The 21,989-nt window shown below is 47.6% G+C and overlaps 7 protein-coding genes and 1 non-coding gene across 8 annotated transcripts; 5 read left to right on the top strand and 3 right to left on the bottom strand.

The window, feature by feature from the left end:
• The first annotated feature begins 35 nt into the window (after nucleotides 1–35).
• F9C07_1712037 (protein kinase ATM/Tel1) lies at nucleotides 36–8,309 on the top strand. The gene is made up of 6 exons (XM_071508329.1): nucleotides 36–1,385; nucleotides 1,440–1,780; nucleotides 1,842–6,300; nucleotides 6,367–6,757; nucleotides 6,830–8,014; nucleotides 8,081–8,309. The coding sequence occupies exons 1-5, from the start codon at nucleotides 385–387 to the stop codon at nucleotides 7,916–7,918; spliced, it is 7,281 nt and encodes a 2,426-aa protein (XP_071364615.1). The 5' UTR covers nucleotides 36–384; the 3' UTR covers nucleotides 7,919–8,014; nucleotides 8,081–8,309.
• A 1,033-nt stretch (nucleotides 8,310–9,342) lies between these two features.
• On the bottom strand, nucleotides 9,343–9,416 carry F9C07_t192. Its single transcript has one exon. It is a non-coding gene; the product is annotated as a tRNA-Ile (tRNA).
• A 381-nt stretch (nucleotides 9,417–9,797) lies between these two features.
• Nucleotides 9,798–11,796, top strand: F9C07_1711070 (uncharacterized protein). Its single transcript, XM_041286572.2, has 2 exons — nucleotides 9,798–10,120; nucleotides 10,171–11,796. Exons 1-2 carry the CDS (start codon nucleotides 9,919–9,921, stop codon nucleotides 11,484–11,486), a joined length of 1,518 nt encoding a protein of 505 aa, XP_041148225.2. The 5' UTR covers nucleotides 9,798–9,918; the 3' UTR covers nucleotides 11,487–11,796.
• Nucleotides 11,797–12,966, top strand: F9C07_1711298 (uncharacterized protein). Its single transcript, XM_071508327.1, has one exon. The coding sequence runs from the start codon at nucleotides 12,107–12,109 to the stop codon at nucleotides 12,752–12,754; it is 648 nt and encodes a 215-aa protein (XP_071364614.1). The 5' UTR covers nucleotides 11,797–12,106; the 3' UTR covers nucleotides 12,755–12,966.
• Nucleotides 12,967–13,179: 213 nt separating this feature from the next.
• Nucleotides 13,180–13,418, bottom strand: F9C07_9057 (uncharacterized protein; the record flags this gene model as incomplete). Its single annotated transcript, XM_071511857.1, has 2 exons — nucleotides 13,180–13,292; nucleotides 13,355–13,418. 2 exons carry the CDS (start codon nucleotides 13,416–13,418, stop codon nucleotides 13,180–13,182), a joined length of 177 nt encoding a protein of 58 aa, XP_071364613.1.
• A 377-nt stretch (nucleotides 13,419–13,795) lies between these two features.
• F9C07_2070863 (DNA polymerase gamma, catalytic subunit) lies at nucleotides 13,796–17,260 on the bottom strand (the record flags this gene model as incomplete). Its single annotated transcript, XM_041286567.2, has 2 exons — nucleotides 13,796–17,028; nucleotides 17,086–17,260. The coding sequence occupies 2 exons, from the start codon at nucleotides 17,258–17,260 to the stop codon at nucleotides 13,796–13,798; spliced, it is 3,408 nt and encodes a 1,135-aa protein (XP_041148224.2).
• A 527-nt stretch (nucleotides 17,261–17,787) lies between these two features.
• F9C07_9055 (C3HC4 type zinc finger-containing protein) lies at nucleotides 17,788–18,443 on the top strand (the record flags this gene model as incomplete). The annotated part of the gene is made up of 2 exons (XM_071511856.1): nucleotides 17,788–18,175; nucleotides 18,229–18,443. The coding sequence occupies 2 exons, from the start codon at nucleotides 17,788–17,790 to the stop codon at nucleotides 18,441–18,443; spliced, it is 603 nt and encodes a 200-aa protein (XP_071364612.1).
• Nucleotides 18,444–19,056: 613 nt separating this feature from the next.
• On the top strand, nucleotides 19,057–21,984 carry F9C07_2165705 (cora family metal ion transporter). Its single transcript, XM_041293328.2, has 5 exons — nucleotides 19,057–21,407; nucleotides 21,469–21,542; nucleotides 21,600–21,652; nucleotides 21,713–21,766; nucleotides 21,819–21,984. The coding sequence occupies exons 1-5, from the start codon at nucleotides 19,814–19,816 to the stop codon at nucleotides 21,916–21,918; spliced, it is 1,875 nt and encodes a 624-aa protein (XP_041148223.1). The 5' UTR covers nucleotides 19,057–19,813; the 3' UTR covers nucleotides 21,919–21,984.
• The last annotated feature ends 5 nt before the right edge of the window (nucleotides 21,985–21,989 follow it).

The raw sequence follows: 21,989 nt of genomic DNA, 5'->3' as shown, positions 1-21,989 counted from the left end.
GTATTGATAGTTGTCTTTGTTATTGATCCGTGCATATCATCTAGGAGTTCCCTGAATGACAAAGCCTGTCATAAGATCTTTGAGTCACTGTTCCGATTCATCTCGTCAGAGAAATCCTTGTATAATCGAGGAAACTCCAAGGGCCCATCTGCTTCTCGCTTATCAACATGTGCATCTGTTCTGCGATTAGCTGTTGATGCCCTTTTGCATAACTTGCGAGCCAAGTCTGTTCGTGCGGTTGTTGATCATATAACCGAAACTTTGCAGGACACAGGAGGGAGTCTGTTTGAACTTCTCGGTGTGGATTATACAAAATGCTTGACTGCATTGCTAAATTATCCTCCACATGTCGAACATCTGGGAGCCAGTGAATGGGAGAAACTTATGGGTTTTTGTCTAAAGATCATGAATACCCAAGATTATGAAGATGACCCTTCGCATACAGGGAGCGATTCTCGGTCCACCCTGGATGACTTCCTGGGAACTGGAGGTACCCCCACACCGTCCAGATCGACGCCAACACTAACTGCCAGAGAGAAACCCAAACGCGATAAGGGTGCAATCAGTGAAGCCGTAGTCTGTATTCAGCTTCTAACGGCAAGCGTTAATGCTCCGGTTCAAGAGCCCGCCGCAAAGATACTTCACGGGCTAGTGGGTTATGTCAAGTCGTCGCATATTACGGGAAGTGGACATCAAAGCGCATTCAATAGCATTAATTCGGTCATTATGAGGGTATTGTCTGACCAGTCGGAGCTTGTTCAAAGCATACTGCTGGACTTAATACCCGTAATTTGTCACCTGTGGGCTACCAAACTCGTAGGGTTGAAAGATGAACTGCTTGTCACCATCATGCTCTGCATTGTTCTCTTGACCGCAGCGACTCGACAGGAGCCATCGGAACTGCTAAGCCGCTATACCGAAGACCTCTTGGGTGCTCTGTACAAAGAGTATATCAAGCGCCCAGAAAAGGATATCCTACAGGTTGATGAGTTGGTTTTCCATCAGAAAACTTCGGCGGCGGTGGATAAGATCCTGATATGGCCTCGCCTTGAATCTGGCAAATCAGAGCACAATTGGACTGTGATCTGGGCTATAGCTAACCTTGTAGATTTGTCAGAAGAGATAACTGCGCGATCGTCGTCGCCGCGTACGTCAACTGAGACGTTGAACAAAAGGCAACGTCTCACATCGATGGTGGATGAAATTCACCGTGATTGCGCTTCATCTTCAGGTGCCAGAAGAGTCTGCGCTCTGCAATTAATTCCGCTTATCCCCAGGCACCATGCTAGCGTTGACTCGAAGTCATCGCTGCTTTTGCGGTTATTACCAAACATACTCGACGAAAATGGCATATTAGCATCCTGGACAATGATAACTATTGCAAGGTAAAATTCACTCGGCAATCTTTATCAGGCCTCGGCTGACCAAGCTTTCTATAGCCTTGCTGGGAGTCCTAACGCAGACTCGCCCTCACTAAGGGCAATTTGGCAACAGGCCTGGGAGCTCACATGTCGTGCCTCAACCTCCCAAGCTACTTCTAGGGCATCTTGTATTCTCATGAATAGCATTCTTGAGTATAACCTTCTGGAATATTCCATAGTCGCGGAGGCCACGAGCTCGATGCTTACGTCTGTCAATCTAAACGGCCCATCTACCATGTCAGATGCATCGTTGACTTTATGGGCCACAACAACTCGAATGACTGCGCGGGTAAATCCAGGATCCCTTCCAAATGCCTCAAAACAGATTTGTGCCTGGCTTCGAGAGGTTTGGGTTATTGGTGTGTTACTATAGCGGCTTCCACAATATGGTAGTGATATTGTATGCTAATAATCCTCCAGGAACGGTAACTGATCGAACACAGCTAGCTCAACTTGCTGCATTCGCCCGGCCCTTGGACCTTTTAAACCTGCTTTTAGCCTGCACTAATAGGCACTATATCCCACCCAAACCTCAGTTCAGGGGGGCAACGAGTCTCATTGCCAAAGGCTGGCACTTCCTTCACAGGAGCAAACAACTGCTGAATTACCTATTTCAGCTCGGAGGAATATTGGATTTTGATATGTGGGATACTGACGATACTATCCATTTAGAGACATTTCCACGACAAGATCCAAATGACAACATGGTTCTGGATCTCCTACAGGTAAAATCTGAAATGTTCTTGCAAGCCTTCCAGTCATTATATGAAGATAAATCACACCATGTAACGGTGGAAATCGTGCAAATTGTTACCTCTTTCTGTATCCTCGTTGCTCTATACACGGAATGTCTGCCGCACCTATCTGCATCAAAATTTCATAACTTACAGCAGAATTGCGAGCGTCTCTGGGAAATCATATGCACCTTTTTGGCCTCTCACGAACTTGAATTCATTCAAGGTTGTCTGGTGGTATTGTCGCCTTTTCTTAATCCTGAACAGTTCTCGTACAATCCTGAGTCAACCATCTCAAAGGCTTTGCTCAGGCTTGTCATTCCATTAGTGAGCCTTTTAGAAGCCTATCGAAGAAGCCAGAGAGATAATCTGGCCCTCCATAACGACGAGCCTATGGATTTGGACGATACTCTATTCAATTCAAAAGATAGGCTGGCGGAAGTCACCTCGATCGTCAAGTCCAATAGAGAAGCGCTACCCTTATTTCAGGAGTTTTCCTCCTTCCAGCGGTGTATTACCATTCAGCTCTCTGTCTTACAGAAAACCAACGCATTCTTACGCAACCATGATCAACATTCCAGCAGGGCTCTGGTTGAGTACTTAATCGATTTAGACGAAGTTGATATCTTAGCCGCGAGCAACTCTTTACCTTATGTCTACCGCGCTATTTCTGGAATGGACCGGACTTCGTTGCTCGATATCCTTGAAGACCTAGCTGAAAAGTGCCTACAGACTTATGAATTGGAGCGCTGTGAAGCCTCTCACCTTCTTTGTATTCATATGATGCATAGTTTTGTCAAAGCATGGGTCAGCTCGGAAGCCGATAGTCTCAGTGGCTCGGCATCGGATATCTATACATGGTTCAGAGACGTATTATTGGCAAAAGACATGGCATCGCCTTCAGTTCTCGTTGTGTTCAGTGAACTCCTCGTGGATGTCATCAATACCAACGCCTCATACTCTAGCGGTGAATCCAACACATCCCCCAGAACAAGCCTTCTGAAGATTTTAGAGAAGGGCAGCATCCCAGTTAAATTTGACGTTGGAAATCTGATTCCTCGGCTGTTTGGCCATTATTCATTAAACGATCATGATGCCATATTCAACGACGTGCTTAGACACCTCCCCAAGGAGTCTGATTGGGTAGAAGGCATCGCCCTCCGTTTGTTCATATTAGGTCAATTAGCCTCACGATGGCATACCTTACTCCGCAGAAGCATTTACCATATGTTCGAAACCCCGGCACATGTACCTCACTCACTTCAGTATGCTGAGAAGTGCATATGTGATGTCGCCAATAAGCTTGGACTAAAAGATGCAAAAGAGCTCTTTCGGCTATTTTCTTCTCAGATCCTCTATACCTGGACTGAGCAGGAATCAATTACAGCCATGCCTTTCAGTATCTTTAGTTATGCGAGCATCAAAGACATGTTAGGCGATGTGCAAGACGAACTTGTTGGTCAAATTATCATGCGTGCGCGGGAGGACGAGGAGATAGAGATGTCGAAGTACATGGGAAAGCCTTTCGTTGACCTTTTAGCCACATCTTTCTACAAAGCGGAGGCCTATAGCATCGCTCGAGATATCAGCACCCCCCCTGGGCAAGGTAGCCAGCCTAAAGGTGTTGAAACCCGGCTGAAAAAGATACTGGGGACTGAACATTTCATGGAATTGATTGATCAGCAATTCCCACAGACAATAGCAGCTTTCTTTGGGTCGCTTGATCAATATGAACAGGTTGAAAGAGCCCTCTCCAAACGTGCGAAATTCCACGATGCCCTCGATGGTCTAAGGTGCATCCTCGGTAAGAGTGCTTCAAAAATCGTTCTCCCTGCGAATCAGCAACCCTCCTTCAGGGCCCGCTATCTCATTGATGAGTTAGAGTTCCTCTGTAAGCGCAGCGGATATGAACTCGAGACAATTTGGACGCCGACGCTAGCTTCTTATGTTTGCCGAACTCTCTTGGAATCAATTCACCCCGCGCTTGGTTCCTTCCACGCCTGTTCTGTAATCCGGAAGATTAGGGTACTACTTTGCGTGGCCGGATCTGTTATGCTCAGAGACTATCCATTTGAGATGACACTACACGCCATGCTACCATTCCTAGTTGATATATATTGCTCAGAAGATGCATTAGGAATCTTCTGGTATCTCTTAGAAGCTGGTCAGCCTTATCTAGCAGAGACTCCCGGACTCATGGCTGGGGTTGCGGTCTCCACATTGCTGTCCTTGAAAAAGTTTTTGGCGTCCCCCCCGGTGGATACAGCCCAACAAGGTCAATCAAAAATAGTAACAGCGAATATTGAAAGGTTTCTTCAGTGGTTTGGGGAGTATATAAATACTTACGAGTCCTCCTTGGACGCAGAAACACAGGAATCATTTCGTCGGGTGGTAAAGTCTTCACAAGCTACCTCCACTGTTGAGTCGCATTCTGATGACTCTAACGAGCGTGATGTGATCCTGGAAATCCTTGATGATCGGAGCTCTGAAAGAAGCCTTTTGAGCAAGACTGTCTCCGATCATGTCATAGCACTGCTCTGTGCGGACTCCGAGGAGCCGCTTGGAAACTATCACAAATTGAATGAGTCTGACAGGGACGCAACTGCTAACATCGTGGCCATCTACCAAACTCTACAGAGTTTCAACACCGGATCTGGATACAGATTGTGGGCTGCGAAAGTTATTGGGCGTGCTTTTGCTACTACGGGCAAAGTCTGCGACGCCCTTCTCAGGGAGCAAGATCTGTCTCTTTTCAAATCTCAACTATCCGACTTGCGCTTAGAGGTCCACTGTTATTCTAAAGCCAGCATACTTCAAGAATTATGCAACATGCTACAAAATAACAGCCATCTGGAGGTGGGACTCGTTGAACGAACATTGCAACTCATCATAAGTAATCTTGCCAGGTATCCGGATTTTGAACAATGCGCCGGTGTCGTACCTCTATACTTGATGAAAGCTTTCACTTGGGACCCCTATCAGTGCCCGCCCATACCGACACTTGCTCCAGAGACAGAAAGAGACGACGCCAAAGTAAATTGGCAGACAAGCAATTCTTTATCTCAATGGGCTCGCGGTATTGCGTTGTTCTTGTCAAAATCTGCAGCCGAAGATCCTGTGATTGGGTCATTAAGCCACATTATCTATGTTATCCCTGAATTAGCTGTCCGAATCCTACCATACATGCTTCATGATGTTCTGCTTGCAGAACTTAAAGGAGAAGCAAATATCCGACAGAAGGTTTCCCAAATTTTCAAACAAGCTTTGTGTGATGTTCATGACACTACTATCTCACATGCACGACTTGCAATCGACTGCATTCTATATCTTCGAAATCAGCCGAAACCGAATGAGGCGACAATAGTAGAACGTGATGAGTGGCTGGAGATAGACTTCGCAGAAGCATCGTTGGCTGCCAGTAGGTGCCGTTTGCCAAAGACAGCACTCATCTTCCTTGAGATACATGCGTCTCGTGTAATCTTTGGCTCTCGCCGTTCCTCGCTGGCTAAATACGAAGCTCCCCCGGACATGTTGCATGACATATTCAAGGACATAGATGACCCTGATTTCTTCTACGGCATTCAACAAAGCCCCTCCCTGGACTCAGTTATGGAAAGGCTCCAACATGAAAGCTCGGGTTTTAAGAATCTACTCTTCCAAAGTGCACAGTATGATAGTGAGATACAGATGTCAGCGGATCAAAACGCCTATGGCGTCCTTAAGGCACTCAACTCGACAAATCTACAGGGAATTGCTAATTCCATATTCTCAGCATCTGGTGGGGGCTTTGTGGACACATCAAGTTCATTTGACAGCATGCTGCAAGCCGCAACAAATTTACGACAATGGGATATACCCGTCTCGCCCTTGAATCCTTCACCCCCTGCGACCGTCTTCCGGGCTTTCCAAAGCCTCAACACATCAGGGAGCCTGGCTGAGGCCTCTAAGTCTATCAACGAGTGTCTCTTGACAACTTTGGAGTCGCTTACGAGCGCCAGTCGATCTGCCATGTCTTTGCGAACTGCGATGAGGGTTCTGGGAGTTATCACTGAAGTCAGTGATGTTTTGGACGCGAGATCAACGGAAGAAATCGATCATGAATGGCAGAAAATCGCTGCCAGGGATTCTTGGCTGAAGACCACCAGGTATGGGATATATGCCCCTGCAAAAAAAGGATCAGTATCCACTTAAGCTACGTCTAACTCAGTCAGTGTTCATGAGATCGGGGAGATACTAAACTCACACGAAGCCCTCTTTTCATCAATCAACCGAAAGTCGTATTTAAGATCTTCGACCAATATAAGCGATCATGACGCACAGCTTCTGGAGGTCAAAGCCATCCGGCAATCACTTCATATCACAAGAACCCAGGGCATCCAACAAGCCTCGCTGAAATCGGCCGTTTACCTCTCTAAGCTCGCCCACCAATGCTCTGCACTAGGGATCAACATCGAAGGGGCCGCCAAGTTCGATCTGGCTAATGTTCTGTGGGACCAAGGTGAAATGACTGCATCAATTCGGATGCTTCATCAACTCAAGGATCAAAATGACCTACATAAACAGGCGGTACCAATCAGCCGTGCCGAACTTCTTGTGACTTTGGTAAGCTCTCTCCACATTGATTCCCTGCGTACGAAACCCTGCTCGTTCCGGACTAATTCAACTTCTTGCAAGGGCCACCATGTCGCTGAGGCACGTCTCGAGAAACCAGAGACCATCATCCAAGATTACTTATTAACCGCAGTCAAGGAGCTTAAAGGTCGCTCCGGGGGTGAAGAAGCCGGGAGAGTTTATCATGGGTTTGCCACATTTTGCGACCAACAATTACAGAACCCTGATGGTTTGGAAGATTTCACGCGAGTTGAGCAATTGCGTAACCGTAAGGAAAAGGAAGTGCGAGCATTGGAGGATATGATGAAGGCTGCGGAGGGAAGGGAGAGGGAGGCTCTCAAATTTCATCGAGGAAGGACAAAACAGTGGTTTGATCTTGATGACCGCGAATATCAACGCCTACGACGAAGTCGGGAAGCCTTCCTACAGCAATGTCTCGAAAACTATCTCCTTTGTCTGAGAGAGAGCGAAACTTACAATAATGATGTACTCCGTTTCTGTGCGTTGTGGCTTGACAAGTCCGACAGTGATATCGCAAATGCAGCCGTTTCCAAGCATCTCGGTCAAGTTCCAAGCCGAAAGTTTGCCCCCTTGATGAATCAATTAACCTCGCGCCTGTTAGATGTGCCTGATGAGTTCCAAAAAATGCTCTTCTCTCTGATTACTCGCATTTGCGTTGAACACCCATTCCATGGTATGTATCAAATATTTGCGAGCAGCAAGTCCAAGGGAGGAAAGGATGAAACGGCGTTGTCACGCAATCGAGCAGCCGGACGATTAGTTGAAGGCCTAAAGAACGACAAGCGTATCGGGCCGACATGGGTCGCTGTTCACAACACCAATATCAATTATGTACGATTTGCCATTGACAGGCCAGATGAGAAATTGAAGAGCGGCGCAAGGGTTCCGCTGCGGAAACTCCAAACGGGTGGACGTCTCGAACAAGATGCCGCAACACAGAAACTACCACCACCCACAATGAACATCGAAATCAGGGTTGATTGCGATTATCGTGATGTACCGAAGCTTGTTAAGTATCACCCCGAATTCACTATCGCGTCCGGCGTCAGTGCACCAAAGATCGTCTCCGCTTTTGCAAGTAATGGTTTACGATACAAGCAGCTGGTAAGCACCAAACATCGATTTGTATAGCGTATGGAGCGAATGTTTGGCTAACAATACCGGAAGTTCAAAGGAGGAAATGATGATTTGCGGCAGGACGCTATCATGGAACAAGTGTTTGAACAGGTTAGCAATCTTCTTAAGGACCATCAGGCTACTCGACAGCGAAACCTAGGGATTCGCACATATAAGGTTTTGCCTCTTACGTCGAATGCGGGAATAATCGAATTCGTGCCACACACTATCCCCTTGCATGATTATCTGATGCCTGCGCATCAAAAATACTATCCGAAAGATATGAAACCAAACGTTTGCCGCAAGCACATCAGCGATGTTCAGACAAGATCATTTGAGCAACGCGTTAGGACATACCGACAGGTTACTGAACACTTCCACCCTGTCATGAAATACTTCTTCATGGAAAAGTTCAATAACCCAGACGACTGGTTTAGTAAGAGGCTTTCATATACTCGAAGCACAGCTGCAATCTCAATATTAGGCCATGTTCTCGGCCTCGGCGATCGCCATGGCCATAATATCTTGCTGGACGAGAGGACGGGCGAAGTGGTGCATATCGACTTGGGCGTTGCATTCGAACAAGGCCGAGTGCTACCGGTTCCCGAAGTCGTTCCATTCCGTTTGACACGAGACCTTGTCGATGGGATGGGAGTTACCAAGACCGAGGGTGTCTTCCGCCGCTGTTGCGAGTTCACGCTTGAAACCTTACGGCGAGAGTCCTATAGTATCATGACCATCCTTGATGTGCTTCGTTACGATCCGCTGTACAGCTGGACCGTGTCCCCTTTGAGGATGAAGAAGATGCAGGATGCCTCTGAAGCTGGGGGCGGACCACCCATGCTACCCGGTGCTGCCGACCAACGGCCAAGCAATGAGCCAAGTGAGGCAGATCGTGCGTTGACGGTCGTGGCAAAGAAGTTGGGCAAAACATTGAGTGTCACGGCGACTGTAAATGAGCTGATCCAGCAAGCAACCGATGAAAAGAACCTCGCCGTCCTTTATTGCGGTATGTTCCATAAAAACGTTACCTAGAGGAGTTTTACTGAGATGCTAATGTTCACCTTTATAGGTTGGGCTGCCTATGCTTAATGCAGTTATATAGATACATAGTGCGGCTGTAGGTTGTTGACTTCTTACGGATGAACGGTATATCGGGTTTATGGGGTTTAGAGTTGATGCTGTATTTTGTTATGTGTTGTTTGCAGCAAGAAATGTATATATATATCTCTCTTGCCTCTATCAGACATTTCACTTCAGCAAGGAAAAGTGACATACCTTCACAGATAGAACTGCTTCAAGAAGAGACAAGTAAAGTACTAATATGACTATGTCCCTTTTTAATTGAAAAAAGAATCAGAAGAAAGAATAAAAAGAAAAAAGAAAAGAAAGATACATGGTATCAGAGCATAGAACAAATACAATTCTTGTTTAAAAAATGATCCCGACGAGGGTCGAACTCGCGACCTTGGCGTTATTAGCACCACGCTCTAACCGACTGAGCTACAGGACCCAGTTATTAACTAAGGGCATTCTACCTGTAAACATAAGCACAAAACTGCCATTCTACGTTACATGTTAAAGAGTATGGTATTCTATCATGGACTCGGCTCCATTATCAGTGCCCGTTTTCAGATGCTACATCACTGACAGATGTCTCACTGGTCCTTACTTCTTCTCCACTGTAGCCCCTGCCTTAGCATTCATGGCCACGTGCCCCTGACCAGTCAATTATATAGTTCCAACGCTTTCAATCCAGGCATGTCTTGATTTCTTTTCCTTTGTCCATGATCAATCAAGGAACTAAAAACCCTACGGAGTCTTGGCTAATGACATCTTGCTAGGTTACGAAATGGTATTTATAGAATCCGTGGCCTTGAAATATGAAAATAGATATAACGTCCAGACCTCAGGTTTATAAGTGACCGTGCCTGCTTCCTAGAGAGGAGTTTGTATCTACACTTCTCTAGTTCCTGCATTTCACCGTTTGATCGTCCCTGCCAAGGCTCTCAAACATGTCGACCACCCCCACCCCTAACAGAGGTATTGCAGTCTTTTCGGGAGGAAGCGCTGCCAATAATCTAGTCGAAGTATTTGAAGAAGTTCGCGACACTAAGAACTGTCCACTAAGCTATATCATTCCCATCAGTGACAACGGAGGTTCCTCATCGGAGCTGATCCGCATCTTTGGCGGTCCAGGTATTGGCGATGTGAGAAGTAAGCACACACCCACTCTTGCCATTCACTCCTCTAACGAAGAAGTACAGGTAGACTGGTCCGTCTGATTCCGGAGTCGCCCCCGAATTCCGAACGGGGTGCCATAAAGACACTATTCAACCATCGATTGTCAGCGGACGCAGCCACCGCCCACGCAGAATGGCTCTCCATCGTAGATGGCACATCGAACATCTGGCATGCCATTACGCCAGCAAAGAAAGAACTCATCCGCTCGTTCTTCAACCTTCTCAACCTGGAGATCCTAAAGCGTGCCCGTCCCCCATCATCAACCTTCGACTTCACCTCCGCCAGCGTAGGCAATCTCTTCCTAACCGGCGCCCGCCTATTCAGCGGCAGCTTCGAAAGCGCCATCTACCTCCTGGGTAGCATCTGCGGTGTGCCATCAGACACCGTCCGCGTAATCCCAGCCATCAACTCCAACTTCTCGCACCACATCTCCGCCTCCCTGGCAAATGGCTCCGTAATCGTCGGCCAAAACAGCATCTCCCACCCCAGCGAAGCAACGGCGCTCCAACCGCGCCCCAGACGCCCAAGTCTACTACTCGCAGACGGCGCCGACGACTTCACAGACACAGACACCTCAGACACCCTCTCCTACGAAGATGACCACCCCCCGGGCTCCCTCCCAACCCTCCGCAACAAAAACATCAAGTTCTCCAAAGCCGAAAACGAGGATCTCCCCTCCCGCATCACCCGCATCTGGTATATAAACCCCTACGGCCAGGAAATCCGTCCACCAGCCAATCCACGCGTTCTCGAAGCCATCCGCGACTCGCAGGCCATTATCTACAGTATCGGCTCCCTTTACACGTCTCTCATCCCATCTCTGATCCTCCGCGGCGTCGGACAGGCTATCGTGACAAGTCCTGCTCGTCATAAGATTCTCATTTTGAACGGGTCCCTAGATCGCGAAACCGGACCCCCGTCTGAACCTTTCACGGCGGTTAATTTTGTCGAGGCGATTACTCGCGCTGGGGAGGAAAGTCGTGGTCGGATGACTCTTTCTTCCTCGAATTCTGGTGCTCATAGGTCGATCCCAAGTTTAGGTCTTCCTTATTCGTCTTATGTTACGCATATTCTTCATCTGGAGGGTCCCGGGACGCCACAGGTGGACCGTGATCGGCTCGCGGAGATGGGTATCGAAACGCTTCGTCTTTACGGGAGGAAGATCGTTACTACGGGTGCGGGTGGTGTTGAAATGCCTATTGGAATGAAGTATGATGCCACGGCTTTGGTCCAGGCTCTTGAGGTGGTGCTTGGGAAAAAGGGTGATGCGATGCTTCGGGGTGGGGAGAAGAATGGTTTAAGCCGAAGGAATACGTTAGATCCTGGGAGGAAAAGATAAGTAGATCTTCACTTGATATCTGGGTACTTTTATGGCGCAATAGATGTGGTGGGCTTCTGGTTTTCATAGGTCAAGTTTGGTTTGCTTCTTTCTTTGGCAGTGTTTGGAGCGGAGAAACTGCCACAGTCTATAACTGTCTTGATAATATGTATCTTATTGTTGCTATACAAACCTGATTTTCTACAGTTACTGGAACTTTTCTCTTCTGGATGCCACCGCTTCTATAAGGGCATAGTACTATATCAATTGCTCTTAGGCGGCCATACTTATGGTGGTGACTATTCTTCAGACGCAGAGCCCGGATAGTTACACACTTACGTCGCTGCAAAAGACCTTCGACTACTCTACTTTGACGGGATGTCGGGTATGCACAGGATGAAGGGAACTAGAGATATGCAAGACCGGATTCTCTTTCAATGACAGCATCGGCCGGGTGCCATTGGCACCCGATAATACCCAGGTCGACTTTGAACGTGCAATTCTGGGATGTCAATTGGCGGATACGGAGTGGGAAGGTCGAGTTGATGGTATCCTGCGGACGCAGGAGGTGCAGGAGATTATCCTGTGCTATTTTGAGAGAGACCTTGAGTTGACTCAAGTTCTACGGACCAAGCTGCAGGATGATGGTGTTCGATCATCAAAGGGCAAAGAGAAAAAATGGGAATGTAAAGCCACCCAGAAAATCAAAGTATAATTCACGATACGATGACCTTGCTGTTGGCGAGGTCACGATCGATTTTGACCACTTTGTGACTGCCTACGAATATGGACTTGACTTGTTTCCCGGTGCATCCAAACTTCCATGTTTGAGCCACATCCCAACTGAAGAGTTGGAGCCAATCAGGAGAGATGTTAAAAATATGATCCTGACTCGGGAACCTTCTCGACATGCCTTTGACTGGAAAGCCATCACAGACAAGATCATCAGTCAGTACTCGAGCGCGTTGCAGGACATTGCAGGGGGTAAATTCTCGACTATGCATAGGCTCCGGCTGAGTATGGAGGAGCTCTTGGCTCCTTTTATAGACTACGGCGACTATTACAACATTACGTCTACTGTGGAAAGATGTCAAGAAGATTTTATTCCCATCAGTGCTCCCAGCAACACGCTTGCCAGTAAGGCTGTTCGACATGTAACAGGCCAGATCTGTTCCACCCTGACATCAACACTCTTGGACTTTGATCTTCAGCTAGAAGATGTGGTGAATAACATCGTGGGGCTTATCATGTATCTTGAATGGACGGCCTTGGCCCATCGTCGGAATTAGAACTGGCATATTTTGGCATTACTGGACAGGAATGCTTTACGTGCAGTGGCATTCTCCTTATATATAGCAAATAACAGCCATTTCAACCATACGAAAGCGTATCAGATCATCTGTAACTATATGCAGAGGTAGACGCCGCAGCACTTGCAGGCGACGACATAGCTCCGATGTGGCTCTTGCCGGCCATATTCATACTGAAGTTGTCATTCACCTCACCCCCTTCCTCAGTCCAGTATCCTTCAGGCGAATCGAAACCATCTCATGCAGCGTTGACCCTGATAGAGATCCAAGCAAAGATTCCATCTGTGGCATCTTTCCCAAGGTATACATATTCCACGAAGGGGTCGGTCGTGTCAGCCTCAGTCTCGAGAATGCTATCCGCAGAGTTCTTAGTCAGTTCCTGAGTGTTCGTTTTGTAGGGTGCGTTAAAGGTCCTGGTCGAAGAAGATCTGCTCGACGTGCGAGGAGCGGCTATTGTATATCCCCGCGATGGTACCGTTTGGGAGGATTCTTGTCTCGTTGGCGGTGTGAGTGACCACTACTGGGAGGTTGAAAGTTAGAGAATAATTCTAATCGGTGAAAGATCTCCGATAAGCTTACCGTGGATATGAGTAGCGCGGCCGGTGTAGTGACCAGGGAAGATATTCCGTTTGAACTTATGCATCTCTGGTGGGGGCAGATTGAAGATGACCGCAATTCCCCGCTACAGTGAGCACCAAAACGGAAAGAGAAAGCCTTGGAGCTGTGTAAAAAATCAAGTATGTATGTCAGCATATTATATACAGTATTATAACATCACAATCAACATGCCTGTCGTAGACAACACATAATGCGACATGGATACTTCGTGCCACCCGAAACTGCCAGACGAGACGCCACCCAATGCTTCCCCAACCAGGTCTAACTAGGAATACAAGAAAGTAGAGAAGAGATAACAATAGAACAAGCATACACCATGTCCAGATCCCCATAGATCAAGTTATATATACATAAAATAAGGAAAAGAGGGAAGTGGTTGACAAGATTGTCAAACCAAAGCATTTATGCCCGAGCAGATGGCCGGGATTTCCAAGTTTGTCGGTTCAAGTTGACCTGGGGATGCCTGCTCCCCGGGGGAAGATCTTGAAAGTCACTGTAAAGACCTGACCCGACGTCGACTAAAATGGCCTTCTGGGGCTGTGCTGTATAGGAATTGGCAGACTTGGCGCGATCGCTTTGAGAACGTGCGTTTGATGACGGCCCGGGAGCGGATTTAGCTTTCGTAACTTCTTTGATGATTTCCCGAAGTTCTTTATCATCCTTTGTGATCTGGGCTCTGATAAACGCAGGGTTATTCGTGGACTGGAGAGTGGACATCACGGACTCTCGTGGTATGTACGTATAGTCCTGAGGAGAGGGAGGGGAGTTCGGGACTATGGAAGGGTCTAGACAAGCAGCCTCATTCTTCTCCAGAAGTTGAACGATATCTAGACTTTCACCGTGTGGGATCTTGTGAGGATGTGAAGGGGTAACGCAATCCATGTCTACTTCTTTCCGAAGGACATGATCAATGTCAACTGCAGAGAAGTAGGCGCAAGACTGCGGAAGATCATTGATGCCAACTTGCTGCGAGAACATGGCACGAGTCCAAACATTAGCTACCTGTAGAGCCAAAGCAGCACGATATTTGTCCTCATCTTTGACGAGATACCTGATTTCATCGTGAACAGTGATAGCTAGACGAGCAGCAATGTTGAAGCGCCGGATAAGATAGTCCATGGCGATAATGAGGAGGTGAAGATAATCGACACCAGATGACTGAATTGCCCAGTTGATCCGCGATGTCATGAAGCTGCCTCGGTTGATAAAACGCCGCATTAACGCCTCAGTGATGCCGGCACCCAATGTAGGCGTTCTTGGTCTCTCTTGATCAGCGAACTCCTCTAGCTTGTTGAAGACAAAAGATTCCGTGCCTCCGCGCCAAAAGGGACTATCACTTAAGATGCGGCGTGTCGTACGTGCACCCTTTGTCTCTTGATACAGCTTGGTCGCAACTTCCTGGGTTTGCTTTTCTGACATGGAAGGGTTGAACTGACGCAACAGTGAAGCAGCAAATTTTACGCCAGCCCCGTAAATTCGGCCATAGTTGAAAACCTTGGCATCGTTGCGCGAAATTCCTAGAATTTTGGCAGTGCGCGAATGCATATCGGTTCCTGCTGCCTTGGATCCTTCTAAAGTCATGAAGCCGATCGCATTGCCACCGTGAATTTGAAATTGAGCATCGCCGATGAGACTCGCGATCCAGAGCTCCTGTGAGTCAACATCTGCACCAACAAAGACATAGCCGGGTGGCGCCTTGATCATGGCTTTAAGTTCAGAGCCAACGCGATTTTCCTTGGCGTTGCTTGCAGTGAGCCATGTGTTTTCCACAGCTCGTCGCGTGATAGTACCCATTGGTATCACCTGAGGCAGGATAAATCCTGTCCTGCTCTCTGCATTATTCGACGCAGATTTTTGCACCTCGTCCTTGTAGACAACCATCTGCCCCATGATTCGGTCCCGAGCGCTGATCCAATACGAGCAAGAAGCATTCATCTCTAAAGCTTCCTTGGCAAGCGCATATTGCGAAGAGAGAGTTCCACGTTCGAAATACTGCATGTATCCCTTGGCTAGCGGATTAACACACCGGGCCTGAGGTCCATCCTTGTGTGGAAGCTTGAAGTAGACATGTCTTCTGTCGTCCCGTAATTCCGCGATTTTCTCTTCCGTCATATCGCATAGCACTACAGGCTGGTTCTCAAATTTCTTGACCTGATCACGTGGAACCTTGAACGTCCAGCCGTATTTATCAGACCAAGTTAATGGATACCCATCCCATGATAGCTTGAGTAATATAGGGGCTGTCCGACTTCGCACAGTAAGATTAATATCGGACGTGTTTGTGGCAAAGAGATCTTTGTACCATTTTGGCATGCCCGGCTTTTTCTGCCTCGCAGCTGGTCGAGGAGGATCTCCTTTCTTTTTCCCTTTGGCCATTTTAATCTCCTGGCCAGACCAGTCCAGCTGTCGTAACCAGGGATCATCCATATACACATCCGGTTGGTCCTTGACCTTCAGAGCTTCATCACATAATTCAACTAATTTTCTTTGCACGTCATCAAGTCGTTGGTGGTAGGTTGCCTCGGCATTGGTAAGGTAGTCCTTCCAGGTTTGATTGACTGGTAAAATAACCGAAGAAAGATGCCTGAGAGCCCCAAAACTGACCGGGTGGGGACAGACTTCGAGGAAATTTGGGAAAACCTTCTTGTAAACGCGATGGGTGATGGCAACATCTGCAGCACAGTAATCCAGTAGCTCATCCAGTTTCTCTAGGATCCCCTCTCTTGAAAGTTCACCAAAATCATCTCTTTGCGCCTTGTCGATCGTGACATCACAATGAAATTTGGCAACGTCGCGGAGGGAGTTCACAGAGCTCCTGCCTACCCATAGTTCCTCTTCCTCATCGCTGAGCATTTTGCTTTCAAGAAGAGCTGCAAGCTCGACAGAATTATTCTCATTCGCAATCTTGTCCCTCAAATCCCTATTTTTCTTGTGGCGCATCCAAGTAGGTCTTTGTTGGGAGCACATTCCATTCACAGCTACATGCAGCGACATTGTATCAAGAAAGAAATTACGCGTCTGTTTCATATCATACTCTTCCAAGACACGGGCGCGATCATAGCCAATGTTGTGGCCCACGACAATTCGTGGCTGTGATATGTCTCCCAATGGTATGAGCTGAATATGGTTGTCCGACTCCCCCAGCAGCCACGGCGACAGCCAGGCATACCAGGCTGTAGGGCTGACAGCACAAGCCATTACAGCAAAGGAATGCTCTTTCCACATAACCTCCGTATCGAAAGTTAACATTGACTCATTCGGGGCGTCTACGGCCTCCCAAGAGCCATCGCTATGATATTTCGTCCAACCACTGCGTTTGATCCACTTGCGCGGAATGCTCGGAGAGTTGACTTTGATATAGTCTTTAGCGTAGGTAATATAAGGCTCAGACGCATCCATGCCTAACTTGAAGAAATGCTCATCTAACGTCTGCCCCTGGAGGGGAGGCATATCGAACGCTACCGGTTCCGTGGCATCTTGAGATTTGCCGAGCAGGTCATGTCTCGAGAGATGTTCTTTCGACAACGCAACCAATTCTGGATTTGGAGGTTCTGATTTGACTGGAAAAACTTGTGAGAATACATGGTCGCTCAATTGTTGGACTCCGATCTCATTGAATCTAGCCGTGGCGGGAACTGCGAAATCAGCATCTGCGCTTATCGGTCATAGATCGTGGAACAATGCGAATGTACCTGAAAGAGATCCCTGCCTAGGTTTTACGTCATCTTCCTGCGTAGGTACCTGCGAAAAGTAATACCGCACTAGTGATAATGGCCGTGGCCTGGGGATGAGTGGCGAGCGCAATTTTTGCGAGCATGAGCGTATAACAGCCCTAGAATAGGGAGCGCAGGTATGACTCCAAAGCATCTTAGGTCGTGTAGAAGATCGATGTAAATAAGCCCATGGCTTGATGCGCTGATGCTCGCAGCCGGTGCTGCGCGAAACTGATGCGAAGGGGCTTCCTCTTTTTGGCTTTCCCAAGGATTTGTACATTCTTTCCTATCGCGGTATCTCCGTCATGATGATACGCGGACGGAATATACTATATTCCGTATCAGCTTCACCGCCTGCCAGGATAGGGGGTTCAATTGCTAGTTATCATCAGGTGATTGATAATCAACACCGCCGATAACTAAACCCCGGCTGCAGATCGTCGCCACTATCAGTGCTTATTCCTAAGACAGCTCATCTCACCTGCACCTGACATATGCCTCATTCGCATCGCAGGTCTAAGAATATATTCGTCGAATCTAATTCTACACATCGGCTGGTTATTTATCCCCACAGGGCTGTATCTAACAATTACGATACTTCCCGAGCCGCAGAAAGCTAATATTCGCGATACTTCGACCCCGTATTCTGTTTTGTCGCCTTAAGAAACCCCTCTGAGAACCATGAATCGAAGCTCTTCGACCCGGGGCCCGTTGCCTTCTAGCTCCCATACAATACAAGCGTCCCACCCCCGTCGCCGACGGCCCTCCGACCCTGCTGAGTCTTCAGAAACCCAAGGCGAGGGACGAAAACGTCGCCGTTTGAGTAGCTCTAATGTAGCAACTAGGAGTGCTCAATCTGCATTGGATCACCACGACGATGACATCGAATCTATTGATTTAACAGAGGTGGAGGGTCCCTCAGCATTAGCGAAGGTGCTAGCGAAGCAACGGGAGGACGCTGTTAGGGCCCAAGAATCTGTTGAGCCGGAGAAGGGGCAATCAATATTAAACTCATATAAGTGCCCTGTATGTATGGATACACCGGAGGATGCCACTAGCACAATATGCGGTAAGTATCATACTTGACCATAGGAGATACCTTGTGTTGACTGGTGTAAATAGGGCACCTCTTTTGCCACAAGTGCATCATCGACACATTGAAATTCAGCGAAGAACAAAGAGCAGATACCTCTTCAAAAGGTCCTCGAGGAACTTGCCCCGTGTGCAGAAAACCCCTTGCCCGGAACGACGCGCCAGGCTCCAAAAGGAATCTTGTACCTTTACAACTCAAACTTGTCACGAAAAAGAGGAATACAACTGTGCCGAGTAGTGGATAATTTCCGCACGCTAGCTCTTTGTCATGTGGATGATGCCGAAGGACATCGCACTGACATTGATGCGCGAACTGTTGAACGCATATTCTACACGTGGTTGTTGAGCATGGTGTATTGCCTCAGTGATCAGGAGTCCTTTCTCGTATTCCGAAGGCCTCTTGACTGACGACAGTCTTGGCCACATCGAGATTTTATCTCCATTCGTAGCCAGTCCCGCAAACCGGGACGTTGCCATATGGCACCTTCTTGGAAACTTCCTCGTATATCAAGCTCAGCTGTTAGTGATCGACGACGATGACATTCGCATTCGGAGAACATCATTCGTTATAGCTCCCAAATGAGACGAAGTGACACTAGGCTGGGACATAGTTGATAGTTCGTCTGCCTTGCGCGACGCACTTAATGATCAGACGAGGATTGTCCTATCAGCATATCTTGCATGGGGCAATAATGAATTATGAGGGCACAAGCGACATTGGTATTTTTTTCTCCTCTTTTCATCTGAATAAAATAGAGACCCTAGTGGAAATCCCTCCAACCACAACTGTTCGTATAGCCACGGGCCACAGCGCCGAAATCTAACCTTAAAAATGATTCGACCCTACAGATCTGGTATTCGAGTTGAGGCTTGTAGGGAGATATTTATTTCATATAGTTGACTCTTTCTCTCTCTCTCTCTCTCTCTCTCTCTCTCTCTCTCTCTCTCTCTTTTAATCCCTACCTAGAATGATAATAAAGTCTTGTCCTCGGCCAATGCTTTATGGAAGGATTTTGATAAACCGCGGGGAATTCCCAGGGTCTAGGGACAAATTTAGGTTATGCCAAGAATGGATTTAATGGCACCCGCAGCGAGACTAAAAAAGCATTAAATTTCCTTTGATGGAAGAACATGAACCCCAAGCTTAACCACACTTCACGGAAAGCTTAGATGTTCCGGAAATTGCCTGAAATTCCTTCATTATAAACTGAGAGCGGGGAGTAGGCGCGGGTCAAGTGGTTTCTATACTCCTGCGGTTCATGCCTTGAAAACTTCGCAGTTCTTAGTGGACGATTTAACTATTAACTGCTAACTCCTTTTGCAAACGTCATAATATCCACCTCACCATGACTTCCCCTCACCCTGCGCGCAATTCAACATACTGATAGGGCGCTCATACTTGCTTGATGTTGATCTTATGTATACGAAATTAGGGTCATTGGCCGTGCATTCTGTCCTTCAATCCATTATCTGCTCCTTCCGTATCTGAAAGAGACGTGCGACTCTCCTTGCAGCGACTGGCTATTTACGCTTTCGCGTTGATGTTCCCGCCGTTGTTTTTTACTTCTTTCATTTCTTTCCTCCTAGCTGAAGTACACATGCCCCTTTCGTCAAGATGAGTAGGGTCTCACTTGAACGCACAGAAACCACGGAGCTGCCATCCGGTTCTCATGATATTGAGGCGCATCCCCAAACTTCACCAACCAATGCGGAGCCAGCTGGCCTTGAGTCATTCCCCACGGTTACCAAAGGACCATCAAATGACACAGTTAGGAATCGTGCGCGGAGGTCAAATACGGCGCGCTCATACCATCCTGACAATGTCACTCATGACCCCAATTGGCACCCTGGCACGGAGCCCGGCATAGACCCCACCAAGCCGCTCCCGCCTTATAATGCGGACTGGGCAACTGCTGTACCAAGCGACCTATTTACAAGGTGTGAGATTATTGTTGTGGACTTCTCCCAGCATGAAATGCGGCAATATGAGCTGGACAACGACACCTTGGAGCAATTTCTTGCGAGGGAGAGGGAGCCCTGGGTGCAATGCAGATGGATTAATGTCAATGGTCTCAGCTGGGATGTAATTCGAGCGCTGGGAAATCAGAAAGGCATACACAGACTTGCCATTGAGGACTTGATCAACACGACAAATCGTACTAAAGTCGACTGGTATTCGGACCATGCATATATTGTGCTCACGTTGCAGAAATTAGTCCGAATCTATGAAGAGACTAGCAGTGACTCGGACGAAGAGTCTGAGCACGGTCAATGGGAAAATGACCGAAGGGGCTCAACAACAAGCAGCAAGAGTGTGTCTCTGAAGCGAGCAACTACCCTGAGTCTCATTACGGAGGCATTGAAAGACCTTTTCAGACTGAAATCACGAAAAAGAGACCCAAGTAATGAACCCAACTTAGGGGCAAATATTCGTCCTTCCATGAAAAAAGCTGAATCACAAACTATGTTCGACAATGCCTCAAATGCTGGGCGAACGGCTCGCAGCATGCAGCGGTACCGAGGGGGACCAAACGAAGACCGCATCGAATTCATGGAGCGACATGCTGTGCTAGCAGCGAAGGGACTATCAGTTGCTCTGGAGCAGGTATCGATATTCTTACACGCGGATAACACCGTGACCTCCTTTTTCGAGACAAGCGCCGACGACATCGAATCGCCTATTGTGAAACGGTTGACTTCTCCTGAGACTATATTGCGTCAATCGTGTGATGCCAGCATGCTCGTGCAAGCGATCCTGGATGCTATCATTGACCTTGCAATCCCTGTGACCACAGCTTACCAAGATGCCATTGGCGACTTGGAACTTGACGTCTTGACTGATCCTGATATCGATCAGTCCAAGGACCTCTATATTCTAACATCTGAGATTTCAATCCTTCGAAATTCGATGCAACCTATCGTAACTATCATCAACGCGCTTCGAGATCATCGCTCTGAACCTATCAATACCCCCGGAATAGGTGTACTGAAGGGTTACTTTGGGCCCTCGAACTCCTCAGACCCAGCACCATATATAGGAACCGCTACTCCGAATCTCAAAAGTGTAGGTGGCTCTAGCGTATCCATCAGTACCATGTGTCATACGTATTTGGGCGATGCGCTCGACCACTGCATCACAATAGTCGAAGGATATGACCAGATGAGACGGGCTGCTGACAACATGATCGATCTTATCTTCAACACCATTGGTATGCATTGCCTCATATTCTCATCACACCTCGCATGGCTGACTGTATTATTCACAACTAGGTGCATATCAGAACGAGAGTATGAAGCAACTGACACTCGTGTCTTGCTTCTTTCTCCCTCTCACTTTCTTGTCGGTTCGTACTCACCTTGCATTTAGCATTAAACTGTAAATGTTGTTGACAGCCAGCTAGGGCTATTTCGGTATGAACTTCGAAAGTTTCGATGGCATTAAGCACAGTGATGCGTATGTGGTTAAATATCTAACAGTGAATGGCCGCGGCATACTAATCATCGATCTTTTTAGATACTTTTGGCAGATCGCGTGTCCCTTTGTATTCGCCATTACCGTATTCTTAATGTAATAGTCCAAACCACTAGTTGACTGGAATCGTGCTAACTGCAGACTCTAGGCGCGACAAGATCGTACGCTGGACGGCGCGGCTTGCCCAGAAACGCCTCATCACCAGCTCGAGGAAGAGACGAAAGCGAAACGCCATCAAAAGAAGATGAAAACTACCGAGCAGCAATCGTTCTATCGAAATATCGTATAAAACAGAGTACATAATTAGAGCCGGGATGGA

Source organism: Aspergillus flavus, chromosome 5 (genome assembly GCF_009017415.1).
Source record: "Aspergillus flavus chromosome 5, complete sequence".
NCBI classification, from domain to species: Eukaryota; Fungi; Ascomycota; class Eurotiomycetes; order Eurotiales; family Aspergillaceae; genus Aspergillus; species Aspergillus flavus.
Note: the sequence above shows the minus strand (reverse complement) of the source record. Positions and strands in the feature narration are given on the sequence as shown.